We start from the raw sequence: 27455 nt of genomic DNA on the forward strand, positions 1-27455 counted from the left end.
CCTCTGCTGCCCCTTTCTCACCCTCTGCTTCCCTTAGGCGGTCTCAGGGTGGGGTGCAAGAGGCCACCTGCTATTAACTACCAGCTTATATGAGGAACTTTACATATACCTGGCAGCTAGTTTTTTAAAAAAAACAATTTAGAAAAGGGTCATAAGGTGAAGTCTTTCATCCAAGTGAGCCCAGAGTTTTGGATAGACAAAAAAAAAAATGTTCTCCATCAATGAGAGTCATGCAGTGAGACCCTAAGCATGAATGCTGAAAAATAAATGCCATTGTGAGCCTGGGATGCAGGCTCACAGTACCAAAGTCAACTAGATTGCCTATTCCTATGATGGATCACTCCAAAGCCACATATTTCCTCCCTCCTGCCCACACAGAGTAGAAATCCATTATCATGAGGCTGGAACCAGATAGAATCATATATGCGGTTTGGTTCTCTCACACTCAGATCATCTCACTGAAATGGAGTTTCACAAGATTCACTTAAGTTACTATTTCTTTTTACAATTGCCCAGATGGACCTTGAATACATGTAGATCTTCAAAGATATATGTCAAACTGGTTAACTCACGTAAATATTCTAAGTTGATCTGACACCTTTTTGGGGACTCTGAAATGATGAGCAATCCCATGTATTTTTAATCTCTTGTAGGAAGCCGCCCAGAGTGGCTGGGGAAACCCAGCCAGATGGGTGGGGTATAAATAATAAATTATTATTATTATAAATTATATATTTCCTTTTCAGCTATTTTTACGTTATGTTCTTTAATATTTATTTTACTTGGGGGAAAATTGGCCATGTTTTGTTTTTGTGTTGCTGTTTCGCTGAGATCAATGAATGCAGTGTTTTAAAAAGTTTTACAATGCAAGCAGCAAAATAACTGAGGGTTATTTTAAAATGTGGTACATTTCAGTTCCAAAAATTAACAACATTTTCAAGTCTGAAATGGCATTATTTGAATTTGTTTTTTTGCTCGTATTTAGTTATCAGATCAAAACAATTATAACCTGATGCATTATCACTATCTTGATGGATTTTCCTCCTGGGCTTAATGCGCTCTAAATAAAAGAACCATGTAACAACACCCGCAATTGCTTCATAATCTCTGTCTGTCTTTTATGATGATTCATTTTCTGTTCATTTGCACACTTGATCAACAGCTAAGTGCTTAAGTGCAATACAGTACTAAAATAATGATCCACATCCTTGTTCTATTTCTTCATATTCTTCCACCCCACCCCCAGACTTATCATCTTGCAAAAGTGCTCTTTCCCCTTCCTTTGATAGTTTTGTTTATACTAAGGCCTGCACCTCAAGGAGTTTATTTATTACCTGCCTCTAGAAACACCTTGATACTGCGTAGGACTGGTTGAACAGGAATGGTTGGCATTATTATAATTAAAATAGGTCAAATTGTTACATTTCTGAGTTGTCCTTCGTTCTACAGTGTATTTGCTGAGCTATAGATCACAGCTATAGAAGCACTCGGGGCAAAAGTTCCAAATGTATACATAACATAGGTGAAACTACAAGATGCTAAAGAGGTCAAGGATCCACAAGGCACTGTAGCAGAAACTTCAAGAGATTTCTAGAATGTGGGTGAACTTTTACCACAACACAATGCATCTTTGAATGAGGGTGCTGATTCAGAAATTCCTAACCTCATTTTCTTCATGGCAGACAATTCCTAAGTGACCGGCCCAAGGCTAAATAACAATACAGAGGCAAGAGCTGTGATCACAGCCTGCAACTGCCTGACACTTGGCCACATGTAGGTTTCCTGAACTTGTGCCAACTCCTGCATCATTATAAAGTAGCTGATTACTAAAATCTCACGCAGCCTGCCACGAGGCATTGATGCCTCCAGAAGAGCACCATCTTTCCTTCTGCAGGAAGGGGAGGGGAAAGGGGCGGGACTTGGGAAGGAAATTTGAAAGGCAGGCTTATTGGGATGAGGATAAGAGGAACTGCCTGCCTTATTAAAGGACCTTCCATTGGTGATGCTCACTTCTCACTCCAGCTTCCTTACATTTCATTTCTGGGTGAAGGGTTTAGTGGCGCAAAGATGAACGAAGCACGGCCACGTTACATCATCAACCGTCCAGCTTATTCTAGCAACTACTTTGATGAAGAGTTTGAGAGAAAAACTAGAAGTTACCCACTTGGGGAGAAAATAAAGAATCTTTTCAGGTATGTTGAAAGCCATACATTAGTGTTGTAACCACTTTGAGGTGTTTTTTGTTTGTTTGTTTTTTAACAATCAAGCCCTATATACATTTTATGAAAGAAAAATAAATAAAATAAAAATGTCCACATGCTGTCTAGATTTGTGGTGGTGGGCAGTCCAATTGAAACTTTGAATGAGAGATTGCTGATTCCATTATTGAGGGAGTTTTGCACAAACCAGGAGCAAAGAGGCAATCTTAATCCAAGCATTCCCACAAAACTGAAGTGAGGTTTTAAAGCAGAAGCTGGATGTTCACCCATCAGAAATGCTATGTGTTGTGGGGCTGGACCAGATTATCTTTCAGGTACTTTCCATCTTTATGATTCACTTTTGTGATTTTCCAACAAATTCTCCTACAGAATTTGTAACCCAAGCAGTGATGCAGAGTTGGTTAAGTCAGTGCCATATCAGGCATCAAAATGAAGCGGAGAATAATAAACACCTCATTCTCAGTTTTTCTCTTTTTCAGTGTTAAAGATTGTTGCTAATTGTTTAATAGCAGACAAATTTGCTTCCACTGCCACAGCCAAGAGAGATTAGAGTAAGCAAACTGTACAAATTGTAGAAGGTCAAACAACTTTTCTGACACTAACCATCAGAGAAACATAATTATGTAGATAAGGGAACTTGTACTGATTCATTGCCACCATTGCTGGCTTGTTGGCTTTACTCACCCTTGAATAAATATATTTTTTCCAGGAAGGAGAGAGCAATAATATTGATACCCATCCTCTAAGAAACCCACCCAACCCCAATACATATTAGGAGTATTTGAAAAGAATAAAACAACTGTGAAGAAGACATTTGTGCCAGCCATCTTCCTAGTTTTGTCCCAGTGAGAGTGCATTTGTGGCACTTCAGTTGTTATTGGACTCAGTTTTCATTAGCCTCTGCCAGCACAACCAAGAGTGCCACAACATCTAAAAGGCCATGGTTTCTCCATCCTGTCATTCATTTTTTTTAAAACTACATTGTTGGTCCTTTATCGCTTTAAAGCAAATTTAAGTTCACTATATACAGTGATGCATTGGGGCTCTAGGTGGGAGATCACCCTGTTTCAAAAAGAGGTCAAAATAACAGTGAAGACTTGGTTTATGCAACAGTGTTTCCTAGATACCGTATTATTCCTTCTTAGTATTACATGGATTATTTCTTGTTCAGCTAAAGAAACAAGGTGTGGTACATAAAATTAAATGAATGACAGGCCCTGCCCTGAGGCTTACAGTCTAACAGACTAGACACACATCAGAAAGGGAGGAGTCAAGGGGAAAACAGAGGTCTGAGGTCAGTTAGAAAATGTCAGAGGGAGAAGTGAGCTTTGATCAGTCCCTCAGCAGAGTGAGCTGGTGTGCCCTTAACAGAGGGGTGTGTGTGTGTGTGTGTGTGTGTGTGTGTGTTTGGTAGGAGGTTGCAGGTGGCGGGGAGAGTTGAAATGATTTCTGGGGTCTTATGCTGCTCAGCAATTTTCATGTCACACATCCTCCCCCCCTTTCTCACAGAGAGATTAATGGAGAAGCACCCACACATAGAAGCAGTTCACACAGTCATTTGGCATGGTGCACCTCTCTTTGGTCATTTCTTGAGGAAATGGTTGAACCTCCTTTGTCATATGATGGGCCACATTCTTAACAACAACAACAACAACAACAACAACACTTTATTTATACCCCGCCCATCCAAACAGTTCCCAGATAATGTCACCCACATCAGTCAGTGCTTTGCTTGAAATGCAGACCCCATGCTTAGGGATGGAGTTGTGCTTTTTTTAATGAGTTCACATTTAAAGATAAGCCCACCAAACTGCCACTTTCCAAATCAATATGCAAACTGAAACACACTGCTCCTTTGAAATTCACCCTTTTCTGAATTTTGTATTGCAGTGGTTCAGCCAAAAAATTATAGAAATGCATAGAAATGCACATATTAGTGAAGATAACATACAAAGATGCATTATATATGGGGAAATGGCTCTGCAGAAATGTGTGCATACAGCAAAATTGCAGGCAAAAATGTGTTTTATTAGGAGAAATTTGAACTGAAATGCTAATGAATTTTCATGAGAATTTTGGATCTATTAAAAAAAAAAAGTTGCAAATTTCTGAGGAAATGTGGAGAACTGGATTTAAGACTGTGAAAATGAATAACTGAAAGAATCAAAACTGACAGGTCCATAAACCCCTAACCACTGTACTTAAGGGACTTGCTTAGATGCAGACAAAAGGAGCACAGAGACCACTCAGCATTAGCAGAATAAGGTGTGTGAATAAATACATCTAAAAGCACAAGCCATGAGCAGGAAATAAGCAACTTGCAACCAGGTCTTGGATCCAGAACATTAGTTTTCTCCACAGGATGTGTTTGTACTGCACTGCAGGACTTTGGGTGGATGGCCATTTGATGTATATATTCTCTAGATGTCGACTGGGTGAAGGCATTGCCAAGCATGCATTAATTAAGTAAACTGGATGCATTACTTTGGATTACACAATGATGTTGACTTTAGATTTGGGTGGCACCCAGCATGACTGAATGGTCTCTTAAGTAGACAGAGCTGTGGAATCATGCCAAAGGAATAGCTGCTCTCTGAGTGACTTCACAGATGCTCAGAAGAGTGCCACCTAGGGGAGAAAAAATAAGTACAGACATGGCTATTTTAGATACCTAATTCAAAGCAATTTGGTTCAGTTGCAAATGCAGCACATTCATCTTACATGGGACACATTAATGCTTGATGAAGAGTAGCAATATCATAACCCGTTGCCACTTATTACAAAAGTATAGGTCTTTTTTCTTTCGGTCAGGGCATAAGCTCAAGTGTAACAAAAGTGGAGCTGATGTTAAAGCCAGTCACTTTAACTTGAAAATTGCAAATTAAACTGGGCTTGAGGCTTTTCACATTGAACTGAGCAGTCTGCTACAAGGTGTCACTGCAACTGAGAGCTGATTCTTGCCTCTTCTTTGCCGTAGCTGGTGTGCTGTCAATGTTTTTCAGCTTGGACTGCCTTTTGCCTGTGTTTTTCTGCATTTGGCGTAGTGGTTATGTGAGCGGTGACTCTCAGCTGCAGTGTCAAAAGTGCAATAGTAATGGTAGGAAGAAAAGACATAGCAAGAAGCCGCAATCTGTTCCCTGGACCTACCCAGCCAAGCCTTCTCCGATAGATCTTGCAAGCCATTATAGGCAAGGGTAAACAGAACACGTGGTCAGCCTGATCTTAGGGTGCAATAACAATGCCCTAGACATTTCCACTGGACTGATATCAACTGTGGCATCAAGTTCAGAGGGAATGCAAGCAACTTGAAGCCACAAAATGCTTACAGCAAACTTCTGAGTGGTTAACTGTCTCTGACTTTACCACTCACTCCTTTATAAATAAAACAATGCTCACAAGACAGCTCACAGAGGACACAACAGTGGTGAAGAAGTAGGCTGGCTTCCCTGCCACCACCAAATGGTAGACATGCTTATAAACGCTTACATGTGTTGGGTCGATTTTACCTTGAGACTTGTGTCACCAGCCCTCTGGCATCTTCATTGCATCCTCTATCTTCTCATTTCCTCCCCTCCATGTGTCAGAGAACAATTAAAAGTGGATCTAGAGGACAAAGGCTGTGCCAATCCCACAGAGTCCTGCATGTGATTAGGACCAAAGGGGCTGAGGGTGGAGGTGGAAACAGAGGGCAGCATATAAAAGAATGGAGGAGCCACCACTGAAGCCTGAAGCCCTTCCAGCTACCACCTCTGGGCTTGGCTCCACTCCCTGGCTCCTCCCAGCCCCCATGTGTTACAGCATGCATCAATGCCCCCCACCAATATTTTATTTAAGTTGGCGCCTCTGCCTGAGTCTCTCTGGGCAGCTGCAGCCAGGAAAAGGCAGCACCAAGCTAGATGGGCCAATGACCTGATTCAATACAAAGCAGCTCTGGGAGGAAGTTCCACCAAAGCAGTAGGACTATCTTTGGAGAAAACATTCATAGGTTCTAAGTCAGTGCTTAACTGTGCAGTTGTATCCTGTTGATTTCTCATGTCCCATTGCTGAAGCAGGTCACATACTTTGTTCTGCTAACTACCATATTTTTCCATGTATAAGATGACCCCTACTTCTGGGAGCCCAAAATCAATAAATCAGTATTTTTAAGTTGTTCAGCTTTTGGGGGAAATCGCCCAAAAAAGGTGTTGAACTTTTTCTGAGCAATTCTCCTCTTGATCCCCGAGCCAAACTCCTGCCTCGCCTCTCTAGCTGGCAGAGCTGCTAGCTCACCCAAGACCATCTGGGGGGCGGGAAGCATTGTCTTGTTCACAGAAAAATACGGTAATCCACTGAGCAGGCTGTATCAGGGCTGCTTGAACTAATAATGTGATGGCTTATTACCCTCATTGTGTTTAGCCACCCAGTAACAACCCACATTGATTTTGCTGAAATTTTGTTCGGTTTGACAAAGGATCTTGATTTTGACGTGTCATTAGCCTGAGCAAACACCCACCACAGAATTCAGCTGGGCATCTTGTTCTCCAGAGCTTGATGGAGGCTGGGATAATGGGGAGCTGACCCATTACTGCATTAAACACAATGAAAGGCTAATTATGAATAATAGGAATGGAACATTTTTTCCATTGTGTCCTTCATGCCAGCACTGTGTGGGCGTTTCTAACCACGAGACCAAAACAGCAGCTCTTTGCCCTGCCTGCATAAAGTGCTGGGTTCAGTCAGTCTTCTTATAATAATTCACAAAATATCTAACAGTGGAAAAGTCTCCTATTAAATTCAGTGCCGTCTTTCTCCTTTCTCACTAGATGTTCACCATCCAGATTCAAACTCATCCTGTACAGCCTGTTTCCTATTCTTGTATGGCTTCCAAAATATAAAATCAAAGATTATATTGTGCCCGATGTCCTTGGTGGAATCAGTGCTGGGACTATTCAGGTGCCTCAAGGTGAGAGAACTTTGCCCTTTCTATATCACTACCAAGCATGAGTAGTTTTACCAATGGGAAAAAATGAGGAAATGTGTATATATATCTTGCTGTAACACATTAGCTAAACTATGGCAGGTAATAGATTTCAGCTTATGGCCCACTTTAGTTATGATCAGTGAAATGAAGATGTCTATTTACTCTGCTCTGGTTCATACTTTTAAAAATCAGCCCCTCCCTAATGTGTAGGCACCTCACACCACAGCCATAGGGGGAAGTAGCATATGAAGAACCAGGGTGTCAACATTGACACAATACTCTTGAAATCTGTCACAAAGTTCATTTTCTCCAAAAGTGAGAATAAATCATGTAAGCAGGCTCTTATTGGGATTGGATATCTGTATGTGTGCCCTATATCAAACATTACTACCCCAATGCATTTATAAGGACTGCACAATGTGGGGAATTTTGAACTGGAACATGGATCTGCATTGGCATCTTGGTTGTGTAAACCTCAGCAATAATGACAGAACCTTAATGTCACCCTTAGCCTGCTTGCTGAACACCCCAAACATCTACTGTCGTCTTTGTTGCCTAACCTTTCTGATGGTGCCATGCCAAAAGGTTGGCATACCTGCTGTAGAATCTGCTATGGTGTGTGGCATCTTGTTTTCATAAGGCAGACTTGAGCATAGTTAGGATGGAAGGTCTGATCTGCTTTTCACTTGTGTTTTTTAGGTATGGCCTTTGCTCTGTTGGCCAACCTACCTCCGATCAATGGGCTCTACTCATCCTTCTTCCCTCTGATAGCCTATTTCTTGCTAGGAGGTGTTCATCAAATGGTCCCAGGTGAGGTCTTCTATTCCACTATAGTGACTGAATTGAGTGCACATACCTCCTCAAGCTTGAGTACATAAACTGGAAGTTTGCACTAATGCATTGAAGAAATTGCTGAAGGGCAGAGGTGGGGAACATCTATTGTCAATAAAATTGTGGCCTGATCTCACTCAAATATTTGTTGACATGTCTCTTATTCTTGGTAATGGGGGGGGGGACCACTGGCGGAGGAAGGTGGGTGTGCACCGCTCTGGGTGTCATCCCTGAGCGGGGGTGACATCCGGTGCGCCGCCAACCCGCGACTTGGACTCCCACACCTACCATGAGCCGTCGGGGGAAGGGGGGAGCTGCTGCGCCGCTTTGCCAGTTCCTTCCTCTCCCCTTCCTGCTCACCTGCCTCCTTCCCATCCTCTCCCCTGCCTGCCTGAGAAGGGAAGTGGAGTGGAAGGAAGCGGGATCGGTGGGTGCATGCATGGCTATCCTGCGCCTGGGAGGGCACCCTCCATGCCCCTCGGGAGCACGCCCCCGCGCCCCTTGGGAATGCGCCCACCCTGTGCAGCGCGGGCATATGCTCTGCCACTGGGAGGACCAAAGAGTAGGGGGGATGCCATGCCATTCAACCTGTTTCATAAACTAGTTGCAAGGCTGGGGAAAAGAGATCCATAATTCATTTTATGCCATTATCAGTCATGCACCATTCAGCCTCCTTACGCTACTGCCAGTTACGTAGATGAAATTAAGCAGAAGGGTAGCCCAGCCTGGCCCATTGGTCTATATATTTTTGCAGTCTTCAGCCTTCTTAAGCATTAACTGTCACTACATACATGAGAGATACTCTGCACGAGTGTAAGCCAACCTTTGTGTGTGTGTCCCACAGGCACTTTTGCAGTCATCAGTATTATTGTGGGGAATGTCTGTCATGAACTGGCTCCTGATTCCGACTTCCAGTACTTTAACCACACAGCTAATGAGGTGATGATTAACAACACAGCCATGGAAGCAGCCAGACTGGAGATCTCTGCCACCTTGGCTTGCCTGACAGCCATAATCCAGGTAAGGATGCCCTGTATTCAGAACTGTGCAGAAGGCAGCCGTGCATAGAGTTTGGCATTAACTGCTCATGTATCGAACAGAAGGGAAAGCAAAGGCATGACTATACTAGCATTTGGAAGCCAATGTAGAAAACAAAGATGGCTGCTTGAGCTGTATGGATGAACATGTGCCTTTAAACACCCATGTATACACATCTAGAAACTCTAACTGTGCCAGGACATCACATGCATCCATAGATGTTCATCCACACATGTTTATGTGTGTGTGGCATCAATACGTCAAGTGTTTCCTACATGAAACACTGGTATACCATGTTTGCATATCATATGTGGAGCTGCCCTTATACTGATGCCCAAGATGAGGCAGCAATACTTTTTGTAGGTAGTAAGCCAACAGCTAAATATTGGTGTGGCTCAGAAAGATCTGTGCCCTGCCTTATCTGCTGTTACCTCATCTCTCCTGTGGCAGGGATGGGTCACATATATTGGGTCAGTGCCATACTCCTACACTGGAGGAGATTCCTCCTGCAACAGTTATCTTATTCATTTCCACACACCAGAGACTAGGGATGAAAGGAGCTCTCAATTCCGGTTATCTTCAGTTCTTCACCTTTCTACAGCAATGTGAGGTTATTATTATTTTCAAATCCTCATAAAAGTTCTTCAGCATTTCAGTGCGAGGTTTTGACTAAGCTATAAATTTTTGCAAGCAATTCCTCCTAATGTAACACATTTTTGTTTGTTATGTTTGCTTGCTATAATCATTTTTATGCCCATTTCCCCCTGTTATATGCATTTTTATAAACAGTGGTTGGTTGGGGAACTGCGTTGCAAAACTCATATAAGTGTGAACTTTGAAGGATGGCTATACTTTGGTTCCCATGTTGATTTGGAAAGAGCAAATTATATACACTCAGCTTCATTTGCAAACTGAACTGAATTTCTTCCCTATCCAAGATTCCTGTGGACTATAGTTTGAACTATGGGATATCCTTCTGAGAAGTTGTGCTCACTATGCCATCTGGCATGCCTGTCTGTCTGTCTGTCCATAGATATGCCTAGGATTTGTGCAGTTTGGCTTCGTTGCGATCTACCTCTCAGAATCCTTCATCAGGGGGTTCATGACAGCAGCTGGCCTGCAGATCCTCATCTCTGTGCTCAAGTATATCTTTGGCCTGAAGATTGACTCTTACACAGGACCCCTTGCCATTGTTTATGTAAGTTGGTTACCAGAAGATGAGATGATGGTTATTGCCCTAAACTGCCTGATTGTGACAAATGATATTAATGATTAATTTCTCTAGTCAACTGACTGGGCCCTGGAAGAGTTGGCTTGCTGTACAAATGCAATAATGAATGGCTGAGATGCTTTTCTTTTCTTTGCCTTAAAATGCAAGAACAAATGAAAATAATAAAGTAAAATAGATTATTAAACCATATATTTATGAAAGGAAATGTGATCAACTGGATTGAAGAAAGCATGAGGTCAGGAAAGGAGAGATATTTCAAGAGAGAATGGCAGGCTTGCAGAGTCTCCCAGATCTTGCACAGAAGGCAGGATTTTGCTTGACATGGTGCTGCATGGCAGGAAAAGCTCCACCTGGTAAATTTTCCCTTCTAGATAACTCTTCAAAGGTACAGGAGTACTCTTAGGGTCCTGTAATTCTAGGAAATGTGCACATAAGTGTCAGAGTTACCATTAATTCTTCCACATTTTAATTATAAGGGATTAGAAAGAAAGCGTTTGTGGAGTTATGGAGGCTGCAGGGACCTGCTGTGAGCCTCTTGAACCTTTCTCTGAATTCCCAGCTGGATGCCGTTGTTGGAAACAACAAATCAGATTAAATGCATCCTGTCTGGTCAGGCCCTGCTTACTGACCCTATAATTAATCCAGGCTGGCTACTGCAGGGACTGTGCTGCTTTGAGTGCTAGCAAGTCTCAACAGCAGACTACAAGGCTAAATAATGGCCACTAATGGACCATCTTCATGTCTTGGAAAGCAAACACCATGGCATATCTCCCAGTCATGCTGAAAAATGCACATGTTGTCCTTTTCTTGTTTCATCCTTCTTTTCTTTTTTCTAGACCTTTATCGATATTTGCAAAAATTTGCCCAAGACCAATATAGCCTCCCTCGTCTTTGCATTGATCAGCACTGTGCTTCTGATTATCGTGAAGGAGCTGAATATGAAATACATGAAGAAGATTCGAGTCCCCATTCCCATGGAGATTGTTATAGTAAGTAGTAGATCCTGAGTTCTTTCTTTCCCCTCCTTTTATCAAAGAGGTTAGAGGGCATTAGAACCTCCATTGTAGTCAGGGCCTGCCCTCCCTTCTCTTCAGATGCAGAGATAAATTTATAAAAGAGCTGTTGACTATTCAGCTAACAGAGTGGTCAAAAATACACCCAAGGAGGAAATTGATGCAATAATTCACTTCTGGGGGAAGTATTACACTCAAGTTTTCTGATTTGAGATAAGGAAGCTGGCATGTTTCTGGTTGCACTAGAGGTCTTCTGAGTCCTTTCCAAATGTTTCGATTCTCTTCCCCCTGCCCTTTGCACAATAAATGTCCAGTTATTTGTGCACAAGAGTCTACCATATCTGATGAACTGGATGAAATCCTTCCCCAATGAATTTGTTAAGGTTTTGCAAGACTCTTGGCTGTTTTTATTGCCACAAACTAACACAACTACCCCTCTGCAATTTGATGCAGGGAATTCAACCATCTTCATTCAAGATAATGCTTCTGTTGTTTTAATAATAACATGCTTTCTCAATTCTTGGGCAATTTCCTGCTTCATAAGCCATGCTAAGCTACAGCTTGGTACTATATGGATGAGGGGCCACAAGTCTTCGTGAAGCAGACTTTCTCCCTCCACTTTCTTAGAAGGAGGACTTATGCCAAGTTTGGTTTCACTTTCAACAAAGCTCTTTTTAGCATTACTTATGAACTGGGAGTCGTGGATTATAGCAACAGTTATTTGCTAAGCAAGGCAGCTTCAAACCAGTCCTTAGTCTGTGCCCCTTTTGCACACCTGCTGTGGCAGACTGGTCCATGCAGAAGTCAGATATTAAAAACGTTAGGGTATTATTCATCTGCAGGCTCACAAAGCTGTTGCTGATACTAACTGCACCATTAGCCTATATATCCCACCAATTTAAACAACAGTGCAAACTTGTGCTCTCAGGTGTTTGGTCAGCCAAGGTCACTGAAGAAAAATGTGCTGATATGGCCAGCTTAACCTTGACTCGTGCTTCAATGAGTCTGGGTGAAAACATCCTTGGCCTATACAGCAGGAAATGTCCATGCAGATAATGTAGTTGTATTCCAAAGTATTGAAACGTGATAAGACAGGAAGCTGTAGTAAGATGCTTACATGCCTCAGGTGATCAGGGAGGCAGGAGGCCAATGTACGTGCTGACACCCAGGGAGCACTTGTGTAATTAGAGCTGTGGGAAATGCAAAGATTTGGGCAGACCTTGTCTTTGGTTTCAATTTGCAATCACTCCAAAGTTTGCTATTGCAGCAGTGTGAAATGAAGCTTGCTGTTCTAATATAGGAATGTGTTACATCCACTTTACTCTGGTTTTGAATAGTATTGGTGGAGGCCGGATAGCAGAAAAAGCAGAATTTACTCAAGTTTCAAAAACTGAAATGTGCAGGAGAGATGCCGTGAGAACAGGAATCCATGTGAACCATGGCAAAATGCCCGAATAAAACTTTCTCTGACTTATCAGCTTTATTATAGCGGTTAGCTCTAAGACAGACCTGTGACCAGAAAGAACTCTTCTCCCAGACTCTGAGAATTCTCAATTATATACTTTGATCTACCCAGCAGCCACCATCTTCTTGATACAAAGGAGACTTTAAATGGAGTGTCCTGACAATAAATGGAGCAGTCCAATGCATCCACAAATTTAAACATAGCTGGTAGATATGATAATGCAGGACTAACTTCTACATTCATTCATTCATTCATTCATGCATTCATTTATTCACTATCTACAGGAAAACTACTCTCCCCACTTAAATCAAATCAAAATTTATACAAACTGAGTCCAGTTCTCTGCTGAAGGAATATGTCAACAAATTTAGCTTGTATTAAACCGAAAAATGTGCTGCTAGCCTAAAGCCTTTTTTATGCTTTGATTTCAGGTCATTGTAGCTACTGCAATTTCTGGAAGCTTTGATATGCCTGATAAATATGACATGCCCATTGTTGGCCATATTAATATGGGGTGAGTCAATGCACTAGATTATTCTCTTTCCAAGAGTTCCTTCTCTTCCAAAACAGGGATATCCTAATGATGCCAATCCATGAATCCCACCCACTGTATTTAATAATGAATATATTCTGGAATAAGGGCTGAGCCAGGTATGATAAGGAAGATTCATGAACTAAAAATAAGAAAACTTGGAAAATTTGCAGCAAGGTGAGCAGTGGAAAGAGGGTTTTTTAAAAAAGAAGAAGAGAAGGCATTTTTACTCCCACTCTGCTGCAATCTGCCCCCCACCCCCTTTCTCACCAGCTCCCAGAATTAACAACCAGCCCTGTTGAAGGTGAGGGCAAGAATAGATAAAATTGTGGGCCCTTCTGAAAACAAGTTGAAACAGAGCTTGCAGTGGCTGGATGTGTTTCAGCATCTCTAAATGGAATGGAAAGTAGGGCAAGCTTAAAGTGGACAGTGTCTGCAAGCCTTGATTTATATGAGTCAGTCCTTTAATGAATTACAAGCACAGTATAATTGCAAAGTGGATAATAACCATTGCGGTATAAAACTGTACCATTCATTCTATGCTGCCGTGACTATTATAAGGTCTGCACATGTCAACATTCCTGCGCTGAAGGAATAAACAAGGGTTTTTTTGTGGGGGACAGGACTGCCTTCTAGGCTATTACTATGTTTGTGTGAAATGACTTGAATCCATTATATATTAAGACCAACTCATGCATTACTTTTTGGGGGGGGAAACTGGGACTGGGCAGAACTGAATCTTGCTTCTACATCACACACCCACACCCACACCACCACCACCACCACCACCATCACCACCATCTCTCTGGTCCATTGGTTTCATCTCCAGCTACTTGTTTTCTTATCCTGTCTGCTTGATTTTGTTCCTTTGATGTCAGATTTCCATCTGCTACTCTTCCCGAGGTGGGCAAGTGGAAGGACATGATTGGCACAGCTTTCTCACTTGCCATCGTGGGCTATGTGATCAACCTGGCCATGGGCAGAACTCTTGGAACCAAGCATGGCTATGATGTGGACCCTAACCAGGTAACCAGTGGCTCTTTACAGAGAGAGGAAAAATAACTCACCCCAAAGTTGGCCATTTCCAGGGTTGGAGTCTAGTGACTTGTCCTCAAAGAGACAGTGCTAGATTTATAGGAGGAAAAGTAGGGGACTCTTAATTATATTTCCAATCCCAGCCCCCTGACTCCCCTCAGTTTTAGTCAGATCACTCCCCTTACTCTTCTAACAATAGTATCTAAGAGAGCCATCACAACAAGTAAAAGGACCTCCTTGTAATTCAAACACTGCTATGGAGAGTTCCCCTTTAGACTCCTCTTAGTAACTGCAACACACACCATGGACGGATTATCAAAGTTGCTATCAAAGAGGATCCAATGGACGCCGAGTTACAATTGTCTCCAAGCAGTGAGGCATTGGGTGTGCAACTGCTTGCCTTAGCAGGCTGGGCAATTTTCTCAACACATAATAATAATAATAATAATAATAATAATAATAATAATAATTAATAATAAAAATAGGGAGAGAAAATAATAGAGTCATAGAGTTGGAAGAACCAAATGGGTCATCTAGTCCAATCCCAGGCAGAGCATGAATCACACGAAAAGGAGATAACATCTGCTCCACATGAAGAGTTTGCCTTATGGGAGCAGTGGGGAAATTGTGGCCCAGCAGGTATTAATAGACTCATCCCTGACCTACTGGCTGAGGCTGGTGGGTTGGAATCCAATAATATCTGGAGGACCACAGGCAGGGAAGGCCTGTTCTGTTTCACCACCTGAGGCAAAACAGGAAAATGGCACCCCTGCCACAGTTTGCTCACTGGTGTCACAACGGTGACAGATTCTGACATCTTGCCGGAAGTCATTTCTCAAGCGGTGGCACCCCTTGGATTCCACACCTAAGGCAACTGCCTCACTCTGCCTAATGGCCATGTGGGGGAGATGCAGAACCCTCCCCCCCCCCGGGACGCCCCTCTGTTTGTAGCCTTCCTAAGTTGGTGCTGCCTTGAGCAGGACTGGTCCACAACATTTTGGCACCTGAGGCAAACCACAAATGGTGTCCCCCTCCCCACAAGGGAAGAAGGGGTGAGTGAAGATGTGCATCAGGAACAAGGGGAAACGAAGGTCTGCATTGGGATCTGCTGCCCCGGTGGATCCAGCCGCCCAAGGCAATCTGCTCACCTTACCTCATGCGTGCGCCGGCCCTGGCCACGGGTTCCTTAATTCTTCCTTAAGGAGGCAATTGCCAGCAGTATTGGCTATCGCAACTGCGGCTTGACATAATTGGTTGTTTCTAATGTTATTTTTAACAGAACAATTTTTTCTTGTTTTTTGTCAAAGCTACTCTGGGTGCCTATTGACAAATAAGCAAAACAAAACAGGATATGATATTTCACAACAACTGTATGAACCCCAGCAGTAAGCATACTTTGTGCAAATCTCAGTGCCATTGTTTTAAATAGCTCCTATACATTTCAGGTTGTGCTGGTCTGTTGCTGCTTGATACCTCTACTGAGAACTGGCCCCTGACTCAGAGAAGAATCTGGAGCGCACACTCACAGAGAGACTATTTGCTGGATATTTAGCAATTAGTTCAAGTAATTAGTTCCTAAGACATTTCAGTCAGATTAAAGAGGCTTCTCCAAAGAGCAGCTCAGAAACTGTGTCTTCTGAAAATGCCTTGTGTGCATCACATGGCTGTGGAGCATGTCCTCCCTTGCTGACACTTGCACAACCACAGCTTTTTAAAACAACCTGTAGCCAAGTGTGCTACAGGTGACTCCTGCAGGACCTTTCTGTACTGCTTGCTGGATGATTCATCAGGGATGAGAGTCTCAGATTAGAGTTGCGGTTAAGGGAAGCCTGCAATAATTTTCCTGCTCTGAGGGTTTGCAAGAGAGTCAGAGAATCCTGGGATGCTTCTGGAGTGAGAAGAAGCAATTTTCATGGGGTGTGAAAGAGCCTCGGGTGATGCGATTGCAGCTATGACGGCAGTCCTTTGTATAAATAACGCCGCCCTCACATGTGAAGGAAGAATCTTGGAGCTATATGACCGCTTGACCTACTTTTTGCATCCCAGCAATAGCTGCCAAAGTAACCTTACTGTAAGAGAAACGTCATCTTGTTTGTTAATGCTGCCACCTAAACTGATTAGTCCATTATCCTTCTTTCCATAGGAAATGCTGGCCCTCGGCTGCAGCAACTTTTTTGGATCCTTTTTCAAAATCCACGTAATTTGCTGTGCTCTTTCTGTGACCTTAGCTGTGGATGGAGCTGGAGGGAAATCTCAGGTTATTAATTTCTTGGTTTGTTTAGCCCCCTCTCTTCTCAAAGTAGGAGACTTTGTAAGAAGAGCTCTGAGCATTTCTAGATCATGGATTAACTTGAACTAGTTGAACATTCTTTTCCTTGGGGAAATAATGTGAGGAGGGCTTAGGATCTAAAACAGTTAATACACCACATCGTCTCTAAACGCAAATTCCCAGAGCGACATGGCTTTCAAATGAAAGCAAATGGGTCATTTATACTGCAGGTAGATAGTCAACCTGTTGTTCTGTTATTGGAGCAGAATTGGCTGCATGAGTGGATCTCCAAAAGCAGATCCAAATGATAACCATTGGCATTCATATAGTACTTTCAAATGTTTACAACACTTCAGAAACATCATCTTGTTGTAATCCTTACAACCCTTTAAAGGTGGGTCAATTCCGCTCTATGGGGCAGAGAGTGGAGGTAAAGAAAAAGTGGCTTGTCTAAGGCCCTCTAGTGAATTCATGGCTGAAATGAGATTTGGACCAGGAACAGCCTGATTTGGAGCTCCATTTTCACCACCACATTACAGCGCACCAGCCCCCCAGCACTTGCAATTTGTAATCATACCCATTTTAATTTTTGTCAGATTCCGAAATAGATATTAAGATTATGCCAATTTTTCATCTGCAGCAGTTCAAGTCATGTTGACAGTTCTTGTAGTTGAGAGAAGAACCTGTGGCCCCTCCAGATATTGTTGGATGCCAACTCCCATCAGCCCTAGCCAGCATAGCCAATACTCAGGGATGGTGAGAATTGTAGTCCATCAACATCTGGAGAGCCACAGGTTCCCCAGCCATTATAGTTGGTCAGGCTATGTGGTACTAATATGTGACTTTGCATGATGATGGGCAAACAGGATTTTGCATCACTGTATCTCAGTTTCCAGAACGGTAGCCATCTTTGCTTGTTGCATCCAAGAGTCTCGTGGCATCTTCAAGACCAATGACTTTATTACAGCATAAGATTTTGGGGTCCACAGTCCACTTCATCAAATGCATTATATTACGTCTTTTGGTCTTGAAAGTGCCACAAGACACTTTAAGGAATCTCAAATGCAATCCTCCATTAAACAAATGGATCAGATCCATTCTGTTCTGCCTTATCTACCTCTATAAATCAACAGAGCCCTTGCTTGGTGCTATTCTGAACTTTTCACAGGGGATCCAGAACTCCACAGGCTTGTCCAGAGGTGCCTGTCCTTCAAATAAAAGGCAACAAATGAAAAATTGCGCAGCAAGGATCTGTCTCAGGTATAGGGAACCTGTGACCTTCCTGATTTTGTTGGCCTCTCCCATCATTCCCAAACAACATGGCCAATAATCTGGACGATCACACTCATAGTCCAGCAACATCTGGAGGGACAAATATTTCCCACCCCTGATCTATAGGCTAACCAGAAGCTCTTTGACATAATTCGAAAGTCCACAATTATAAAAATGGCCAGTTTCTCCAATTAAAAGCAGTGTTATTATATGTAACCCCCCCTCCCCATGATTAACAATGTAGTTACTGATAACATGGCCTCTCATATAAAGACAACAAATAATTCAAGGCTCTGTTGCAAGCAAGGTGTGGAGCAGGACGAGAAACCATCTTTCTATCCCACTAATCTCCCTCAGCTACCAGACTACTGACTTATATTGCTTTTTGCTTCTACTACTGACAGATAGCATAACATAAATTGCAGGTCCTTTTTGTGATAAGTTGCTTTTCTCTCCTCAGATGGCAAGCTTTTGTGTGGCAGTGGTCGTGATGATAACCATGTTGTCCTTGGGAATCTACCTCGGCCCTCTTCCTAAGGTAAAAATTGTACCACCGAGCATTAAGACATACTTCCAGACTGTGTAGTTCAGACTTATCTTCTGCTGTATTTACACCACAGGGTTATACTGGCTTAATAGTCATTCCCTTTCCCCAGAGAACCCCGGAAATTGTATTTTCTGAGGTGATCTTGGGATCAGAGAATTGCATATACCTTCACCAATTTACAAACCCCAGGATTCTTTGGGAGAAGTAGACAGTTAAACTGGTATAAAACCAGTATAAATGAGAAATGTCTGTATGCTTGGTGTCTTAAGTTCCCCCATCTTTAACTAAGGGACACCTTTCTGTAACAGGCTTGGTCAAACAAATTCCAGTGTGGTGCCATTTTGATTTCAGATGGAAGGAAATGACTGGCTAAATTCAGAGTACTTGGCAGAATGTTACTCTAACTCAGTGGTCACAACCTCCCCCCCTTTTTTTGTCATGTGAGCACATTTGCACTGTTGCGGCCACTGTTTCAGTTACAACTGGCAAGGAAAGGGAACATGATGACAGGAACCAGACAAGTGGCAGAACTCACTTCTTATGAAGCTGCACAATTTTGCCACTGAGGCTACATTCCTATGCATGCTTTCCTAGGAGCAAGTACTATTGAAAACAGACTTACTTCTGACTAAACATATACAGTGCTACCTTGGTTTATGGACAGTCCTGTTTACCAACTCCACAAAACTGGAAGTAGTGTTCCGGTTTGCGAACTGTACCTCGGTTTACGAATGGAAGCCAAATGGTGGAAGGGCACCGGCAGCGGAAGACCTGAAAGCACGCCTCGGTTTAAGAATTGTTTTGGTTTAAAAATAGACTTCCGGAACGGATAAAGTTCGTAAACCAAAGTACCACTGTATAGGAATGTGCTGATAGTTCCTTTTGCCTGTGACCTAGTTCTAGTAGGAATTTATCTTCAAGACAGTTTGGGCCTACTTGGGCAGGCATTGTGTTGGAAAAGGACAACCACTATATAGCATATTAATGATTTTTTGGTAATGTGCAGCAATATCTGACTTACAGCATACTCCTATCAAGCAAATGTAGCCATTGTGGCAGAAACAGGAATCATACTGGGGCAGCAAAAGATGTTATATTATTGAGGCTTTTTGTTATCTATTTAGTTATCTTTTAGTTATCTGTTTGTTATCTATATCTATGTTGTGTGATCTTTATTGCAGGCTGTGTTGGGAGCCTTGATAGCTGTGAACCTGAAGAATTCTCTCAAGCAATTGACTGATCCTTACTACCTCTGGAAAAAAAGCAAGCTGGACTGTGTGAGTGCCCCTTTTTAAATGCCTTGTGAGAGAAGAGGGGAGTCCGAACCTATTGTTTGGTATGGGTTAAGTCACTCTTTTGTTAAGCACCACCAGCATGAAGCCTAGAGTATTCAATGAGAACATGAAACCAGGGGTTATTGGCTTTTGCATTTCCACATGCAATAAAACCCCCTTGGAGGTTCCTAATAAAATCTGGATTGCTAAGAATATCAGGTGCTTTTTTTTCTAAAGGCAAGAATCTAGCCAGCATAGCCATGGAGATATATTTCAGTCATGTCTCTCAATGATAAACAAATATTCCATAAGAACTCCAAGGGTTAAATTCCAAATAAAACAATGCAGGAGTCACCTTTGAATAAGTCATATTGCATATTTATTCTGATAACAAGATTTCTATTTCCTTGGCATATAATTACATTTTCTTGCCGGAGTTTATGAATACATAGGAATATATTGTAAAAGAATGTTTATGAACAGAGCCCAATAAACATAACTTCTGAACTAAAAGTTCAGACGGTTAGTGTATGCAATATACAGATCTGAGCTAACATGGCCAAGGCTACAGTTGGATGCCACTGTTTATCATGATGGGAATGAACCCTGGACGTGTGTACTGCTTCCTCCCTTTATAATGCAACCATTATGGAAGCTTTTGTTTCTGTTTTCTAATTAACTGCAGATTTGCATTACATTTGAGTCCTAGATTTAACTATGGTTTTGTTAATCTTAACTATGGCTAGTTTGAAAGCAATCATCTTCATAACCTGTGGTTTCACAGCATGATTTATTTTGATGGAAGAGCACAGCCAAAGTCTATTGCTATGATGCAAGCTGCCTTTTAGAGCCTGTTGCCAACACTAATAATACTGGTGGAGGGGAACATATGATTCCCATGCAAAATGACTCAAGTTCAATCTCTGATATGCGAAAGAGACCCTGAAAATCTCTTAACAATTAATACTGGTCTAGTCTAGTTCAGGGTGGCGCTGTGGGTTAAACCACAGAGCCTAGGACTTGCCGATCGGAAGGTCGGGGTTCGAATCCCCGTGATGGGGTGAACTTCTGTTGCTCGGTCCCTGCTCCTGCCAACCTAGCAGTTTGAAAGCACGTCCAAGTCCAAGTAAATAAATAGGTACCACTCTGGCGGAAAGGTAAACGGCGTTTCCGTGTGCTGCTCTGGTTCGCCAGAAGCAGCTTAGTCATGCTGGCCACATGACCCGGAAGCTCTACTCTGGCTACCTCGGCCAATAAAGCGGGGTGAGCGCCACAACCCCAGAGTCGGTCATGACTGGACCTTTTAGTCTAGTTCAGCCTAGTACAAATGAGCTTCCTTTGTTGGCGCAATCCAATATCTAGAAACTGTGCCTTGAAACTCTTAGATAATGGCCCTCCAGGGAAGAAAAGTCCTTCACAAAAAAAGAGATAAGGGTTCCAGGCATTAGCTGATGTAAAATTTACTGGCATGTGTACCATGGAAAAAGCAAACGAGCTTTATAAAGGTTTGGTTGTTGGATATTTTATTTGAACAAGATTTACAACAGTAAACTAAATTAGTGTAAATTGTGCCAATGTGTGTTCTCCAGAAACTGCTTTATCAGCGAAAAGAATAATCCAAATCGTTCAGTCATAGACATCAACAGTTTTCTTAAAATGCTGTTCAAATAGAAGCCAAGGGAGATATTGCTTTGAAGTTCAGAATATGGAATTACACAACAATGGACTTGAATTCAGTCTTGAAATATGCTGGGCAAAACACCTGACTCAGTGACGCACCTGCACAAGTAGTTTGTTTGGAAAAGCTTCACATCCACATACCCTTGAGTAAACTGTATACAAAAAGGAGGGATATAAATTTTATCAATAAATCATTTCTTTTCAGTAGTAAAACCCACAGAGCTCAATAGGGCTTACTCCCAGGTAAATGTGTATAGGAGTACATGCTGAAGCAAGTCTGAGTGCTCAATAAACATATTGGGGTGGGGATGTCAGATCAAATATTCAACTAATAGCAACCCCTGCAAGATAATCTAGGCTGCATCTTGTTTTCCCTGCCCCGGTATGGCAGAAGAGACGACATAGGAAAAGCAGGGGCCTTGGGGCAGAGGGTGCTTTGCACAGCACCTGAGCAAACACACCTTAGGAATACAGTCACACAAACAATTGTACTCGATTGCTCCAACTGGTGTAGATCCCACAGAACCAGCAGATATGTGCTGGCAAAAAGTCAGCACACAACCACTTCTCCAAAAATGCATCAGTTTAAACACTCTCGGAAGAACTGTATGGGAAACTACTGAACCAGATATATAATTGTCCACCTTGGCCCAATGCTTGCTGTAGATACTCCAGTATCTTAGCTGAGATCCTCAGTTTTTTTCCAAACAGAACAAGAAATTTAATAAGCAACAATAAACCAAGTGTCTTAATGGTAATTTGAGTTGAGCAAAGCACACTTGTCCACATTCACTTGAATGGAAGGGTCTAAGGAGGCAACAACTTAACTACGGGCTACAATATCCCAACCTTATCTTTGCAGATATATTTAAAATCCCAGGCCCGTCCACTTCATCCAAGTATCCCCATTCCCCTCCCCATTCTCAGTGCACTGAAGTGACCGGCTGTGTTTTATGTCTTTCCACAGGTGGTTTGGGTGGTGAGCTTCCTGTCAGCTTTCTTCCTGGGCTTGCCCTTTGGACTCGCTGTGGGAGTGGGTTTTTCCATCCTTGTGGTGGTTTTCCATACCCAGTTGTAAGTATTTTCCTGGTGTGGCCTGTGATAGAAATGCCCAAGGAGGGACATTTTCCATCATTTGGGTCAAAATTTCAAAGGCAGGTGCTACTCCCAGCACGTGGAACATGAAAGCACCAGTCCCTGTTAGTAAACAATGATGTCAGTGTCAGATAACTGCTAGCTAATCTGCCATTCCCATAAATATATTCCAAGGCTGGTATAAATATGAAAGTATTTACGTCAGGCTTAAAAACACCTGTGGCACGTATCCTCCTCTCAAATCCATTATAGATACAAGGGAACTCCCACTTACTAAACTCTCAGTATAAGAGATAAATGTGATGCTGGTCTATTCTGATATTTCCTGTGGTAGCTTGGCCCAGAGAGAAAGTCAAGGTGAAACCAGATCATGTAGTTGTGCAGTTAATTTAAAAACAACCACAACCAAATAGCTGGTGGGGAGAACTAAAATGGATTAAGAATGTGGCATTTCCAAGTGAATCTTTAACCCATTGTCCCTGCTGGGATCCTGATTTGAACCACACATACCCCACCTCTATTCACGATGGGAAGGAAGCTCTTGTTGGCATCAGTGAGCATTTTCCTTTCCTTGTGAACAGCAGGGTCAATGCCAACTGGGACTGGGGCAGGAACAAATTGTGAAAGGCTCCCCCCCCCCCGCCTCCACTCCTTCACAGTCCCAAGTCAACTCCCTCCCATCCCCGTTAGCACCAGTTGGAAGAAATGCTTTATATTCAGGGAGCATCTTTGGATGCAACTGTTTCATCATGGTAGACGATAGGAAAGGACTAAGCACAAGGACCTCTGCTTTTCTTGGTTTCTCTTTTCATGCCACTAAGGCGTCCACCAGGTTAGGTCTTTCACCATCTCAGAAAAATGGGGGGGGGGTGTTTTGCAGAAATGCTTCTCACATAGGAATAACCTTGCATAAGTGTAGACTGCAGAAGATGCTTGCAGGACTCACCTTGGTACCTCCCATGCCTGCAATGTAGATAGGAATGTAGAACCAGAATGTTTTGGACCCCTGCTGTCTGTTATCGTTGACGGACAGTCTCTCCCGTAAGGACTAGAAGGAATCCCCAGACTTTCTTGCCCATATCGGCCTTGCAAATTCAGGCCACAGAGAACTCCATGCCATGAGTGAACCAGCATTTATTTCCCCGTGGTATAATTCTGATCTTGTAAGGGATCTTGAGGAACCACTTGTAAAGGCACACCCTTAGTCTCATTCCCCCATTCGTTTTTTCAATGGTCAAGACTGCTCCTTGGTGTGCTGCCAATTGTCACCACATGGGGGCACATTCATGACAAAAAAAAAAACCTGTGGAAAACTTAAATGTCTACCATGTTCACAACACAGCAGTTTTCCGCTCTTTTGAACATTGTGAAACACATTCAGGAAAAAGAAGAAACTCAATCAGCTTTTTAATGTATATATGACACAATTGATCCAGAAGACAAACTCTTCCTTTCTTCACACCTTCTGTCATCAGTTTAGGATGGTGGTGAAGGAGAATAGCCTGCCCCTTTTATTTTATTTCCTCCAACTGTGGACATCACTACTTCTAGAGTGATTTTCTCCCCTCCCAACATCTCTCTTATTGGGATGAAGAGTGTAGATTGGTTTCATAATCTCTCCCCCAATTTGGATGGATCTGGAATAATAATAATAATAATAATAATAATTTATTTATTTATTTATTTATTTATAATACATATATACCCTGCACATCTGGCTGGGTTTCCCCAGCCACTCTGGGTGGCTCCCAACCGAATATTAAAAACACAATACAGCATTAAACATTAAGAACTTCCCTAAACAGGGCTGCCTTCAGATGTTTTGGAACATAGCAGTGACAGCCACAGGTAGTTAAAAAGGAAAAATTTTGCCTGGCGCCTAAAGCTATATAATGACTTATAATGAAGTTAAGCACACAATCCTTTGTTTTCTATTTCACTTGCATCATTGAACTGTATTAACAGGAACTTCAGTGAAACTGTTTTGGTTTTTTTTAAGGCTGTCTATATTTTGACAATTGTTTCTTTCCATTTTTCTTCACAGTCGCAATGGTTGTGTCATTGGTCCTGTAGCTGCTACTGATATATACAAAAATCCCAAAGTCTACAGCAAGGTAAATGGGTCAGAAAATAACCCTCTGCTTCCTCCTGTTTTTGCCATCAATACACAAGTGAGATGTTTGCTCTCTCATCAGATGTGATTTGAGTCTGAACATCTATTTGTTGTGCAAATTTACCTCATAGTATTGATGGCCAAAGTTGGCCATTATTGTTCAGTAGAGTTTGAAATTGACTGGCAGCATTGCTCTTTTCTTTTGTAACCATTTCCATGGCTAACATTGTTTGTGCACCACTTCCCAAACCAGCAGTGGGAGCTCACTGCTTGCAGAGTAAATAGGAATGTGTATGACACTGGCTCTAGTATGAATGTCCAATTATGTTCTGTGCCATAGGGAATCTTACGCAAGCCAAACACATGGAACAGGCTCAGCGACCTAATCACTAAGGCATGGGTAGGCAAACTAAGGCCTGGGAGCTGGATCCAGCCCAGTCACCTTCTAAATCCGGCCCGCAGATGGTCCGGAAATCAGCATGTTTTTACATGAGTAGAATGTGTGCTTTTATTTAAAATGCATCTCTGGGTTATTTGTGGGGCATAGGAATTCATTCATCCCCCCCCCCCAAAAAAATATAGTCCATCCCCCATAAGGTCTGAGGGACAGTGGACCAGCCGCTTGCTGGAAAAGTTTGCTGACATCTGCACTAAGGCTCTACTTTGGAGCCTGTTTGGCTAAATTGAAGAGTCAATACTATCTGGGAAGGAATTTCACTTTAATTTAACTTTTGCAAAGGGTGAAAAGTGTGCAAGATTAGGAAAATGTACTTTCTCGCTATGTTCTGTTCCCTAGCAAGAACAGAGATGAAAGAGTTAATGGAAAGTAGTAACTCTTACCAAAGTGACACTACTTTCAGGAAGCAGACTACCAAATTGAGGGGAATCCACATGTTAACAGGTGCTACATATTGAGTACTGCAACAGGGCACACGCAGCCTAGGATTCTGCCAGCCAGCTGTTTAGGTGAAAGTTTGTGCTGGATTGAATGGTCTCCCCCATCTGAGATGCACTTACCGTACCCACCAAAAATGTGTAGATCTGGAGAGGGAGCCTGCTGCCACAGTGTAGCCATTACCGCCTGCATTCATTTCTCCTTAGATGAGTATGAGAAAAGGGTTCTTTACTAAATCTTCTTCCTTCTTTTAAACATCTCAAAGAACTGCAAGTACCATTTGAACCCTGAGAACTTTTCTCTTTCTTTGCAGGTCCGAGAAATTGAAGGAATTAAAATTGTTACCTACTGCTCCCCTCTTTACTTCGCGAATTCAGAAATATTCAGGGAGAAAGTTATTGCCAAGGTAAAAAATAAAAATCTATTGTGTAGGCGATGATTAACCATTTTTCACAGTACAGGAACAGATATTTACCTCATGCCAAAACCATTTCTTCATCGCGATGTACGATTTTCCTCACTAAGCAACAGTAAATGTCTTGCAAACAAAGGCGTATATTGGACCTGTTTAGTTTAGTCTCACTTAGCTCACTGGCAAACATTGGGAGTAAATAAATGAGTAAATAAAAAAAACAAGAAGTCGTACCACTCGGCTTTCTGCACCATCAGTTTTCAGAGCTCAGTCTACCTTGCAGTGACAAGCCTGGAACACCAAAAGTTGTGGAGAGATGAATAAGCTTGGTAGGGAAATTTTTCGAAAGGCTTGTCTGGCACCTACTCTGATGCCTTTTCAGGACCAAGTGAATATATTATTTATTTCCCTGGGCTTCTCTCTCTCTCTCTCTCTCTCTGTTGATTTCCTCTCAGATTTCATTGTGGTTTCCCCACTTTTCTCTGTATTTTGTTATTTTATTTTTAAAACAAGTGTATGTATCATTGTCACCACCGACATCTTAGGAGGCAGAAGCAGTCACTGGGCAAACCAGTGTACTGTACTCACACTTGCACTGAAATATTTTGTTTGAATCTCAGATTGCAGCCAATATCACAGCCCTACCCATTGCTTCCCAATGAATATAACTCTTGCTCAAGTTAGGAAGACACATTTTTAAATGTAAGCGGGTCCACCTCTCGCTTTTCAGCTCCACCACTTACGGTAGGACCTGTGGATTCCCTGGGTAGAATCCAACATGCCACTAAGGAGATCATTCCATTCTGCTTGCCTGATGCAACGATCTTGCCTTTCCTTCCTCCTGCGCACTCTCCTGGGGAGTCTCCAGGACCACCACCACAACTCCGCCAATTGGGGTGGGGCTCAAGGGTAGAGAGAGGGGAAAGCCCTGGGGGTCCTGGAACTGGCTTTCACTTGCAGGACAGGGTCGTTGAACATGGCGGCCTGTTTGTTACACGTAGGAGTTGAGAACAACCTGGCTTACTGTCTTTTATTTGAACAGACTGGTGTGGATCCCATCAAAGTCTACTTGGCGAGGAAAAAGTATGTGAAGAATCAAGAAAAGGCAAGGGCAACATCAGAGAAAACAAGCAAACTAAAATCTCTCTTCAGGAAAAACAAGGTAATTTAGCAATTTTCCTAGTTGTGAGAGATCCTTTCTATGTGTGATACATGAAAGGGTTAACCTTGTTGGAGTGATAGAAGGCAGCTTTGTTGGGGACAGGAAGAGAGCCCTACTTATTCTGGCCTTTAAAAAAAAAAGTTGATCTGTGTGCTGTAACAGTGGAAAGAGGCTATCAACAGCCTAAAAAGAACTGTTGTTGCTGCTAGATTATGGGGTAGCATTTGTTTGCCACTTTGGAGAGAGATTTCACCAGTCTTCATGGCCACTCCTGAACCTGACTGGGACAGTGGAGGAGCAGTCAGCCTCCATATAAATTTTTTTTAAATTAAATAAACTTTTTTTTTAAAAAAAAGTTCACATAATGATGTGGGTAAGTCATTCATCATGTGTGACTTCATAGGCACTATCC

At 42.4% G+C, this 27455-nt stretch overlaps 1 protein-coding gene and 1 long non-coding RNA gene across 3 annotated transcripts in view; one reads left to right on the top strand and one right to left on the bottom strand.

Moving 5' to 3' along the window:
• Positions 1–27455, top strand: part of SLC26A9 (solute carrier family 26 member 9) — a 56965-nt gene that overhangs the window by 20749 nt on the left and 8761 nt on the right. The window contains exons 2-16 of one of the 2 annotated variants that reach the window (XM_083444324.1): positions 2051–2192; positions 7022–7161; positions 7879–7989; positions 8855–9030; positions 10082–10246; positions 11116–11268; positions 13189–13271; positions 14168–14315; positions 16468–16581; positions 18326–18403; positions 19594–19689; positions 22334–22440; positions 24506–24575; positions 25783–25875; positions 26924–27043. In XM_083444324.1, the coding sequence (XP_083300450.1) occupies positions 2068–2192; positions 7022–7161; positions 7879–7989; positions 8855–9030; positions 10082–10246; positions 11116–11268; positions 13189–13271; positions 14168–14315; positions 16468–16581; positions 18326–18403; positions 19594–19689; positions 22334–22440; positions 24506–24575; positions 25783–25875; positions 26924–27043 (1779 nt within the window). In that variant the 5' untranslated portion in view covers positions 2051–2067. Of the gene's footprint in view, positions 1–1951; positions 2193–7021; positions 7162–7878; positions 7990–8854; positions 9031–10081; positions 10247–11115; positions 11269–13188; positions 13272–14167; positions 14316–16467; positions 16582–18325; positions 18404–19593; positions 19690–22333; positions 22441–24505; positions 24576–25782; positions 25876–26923; positions 27044–27455 lie in introns of those variants that run through there. The other variant, XM_083444323.1, reaches the window with a different exon arrangement.
• LOC310679437 lies at positions 10497–15697 on the bottom strand. Its single transcript, XR_014512261.1, has 3 exons — positions 15478–15697; positions 14357–14414; positions 10497–10694 (listed from the first exon to the last, which is right to left on the bottom strand). It is a non-coding gene; the product is annotated as an uncharacterized lncRNA (long non-coding RNA).

The sequence above is a fragment of the Podarcis tiliguerta genome (genome assembly GCF_965153285.1).
Source record: "Podarcis tiliguerta genome assembly, chromosome: 6".
Taxonomy (NCBI): domain Eukaryota; kingdom Metazoa; phylum Chordata; class Lepidosauria; order Squamata; family Lacertidae; genus Podarcis; species Podarcis tiliguerta.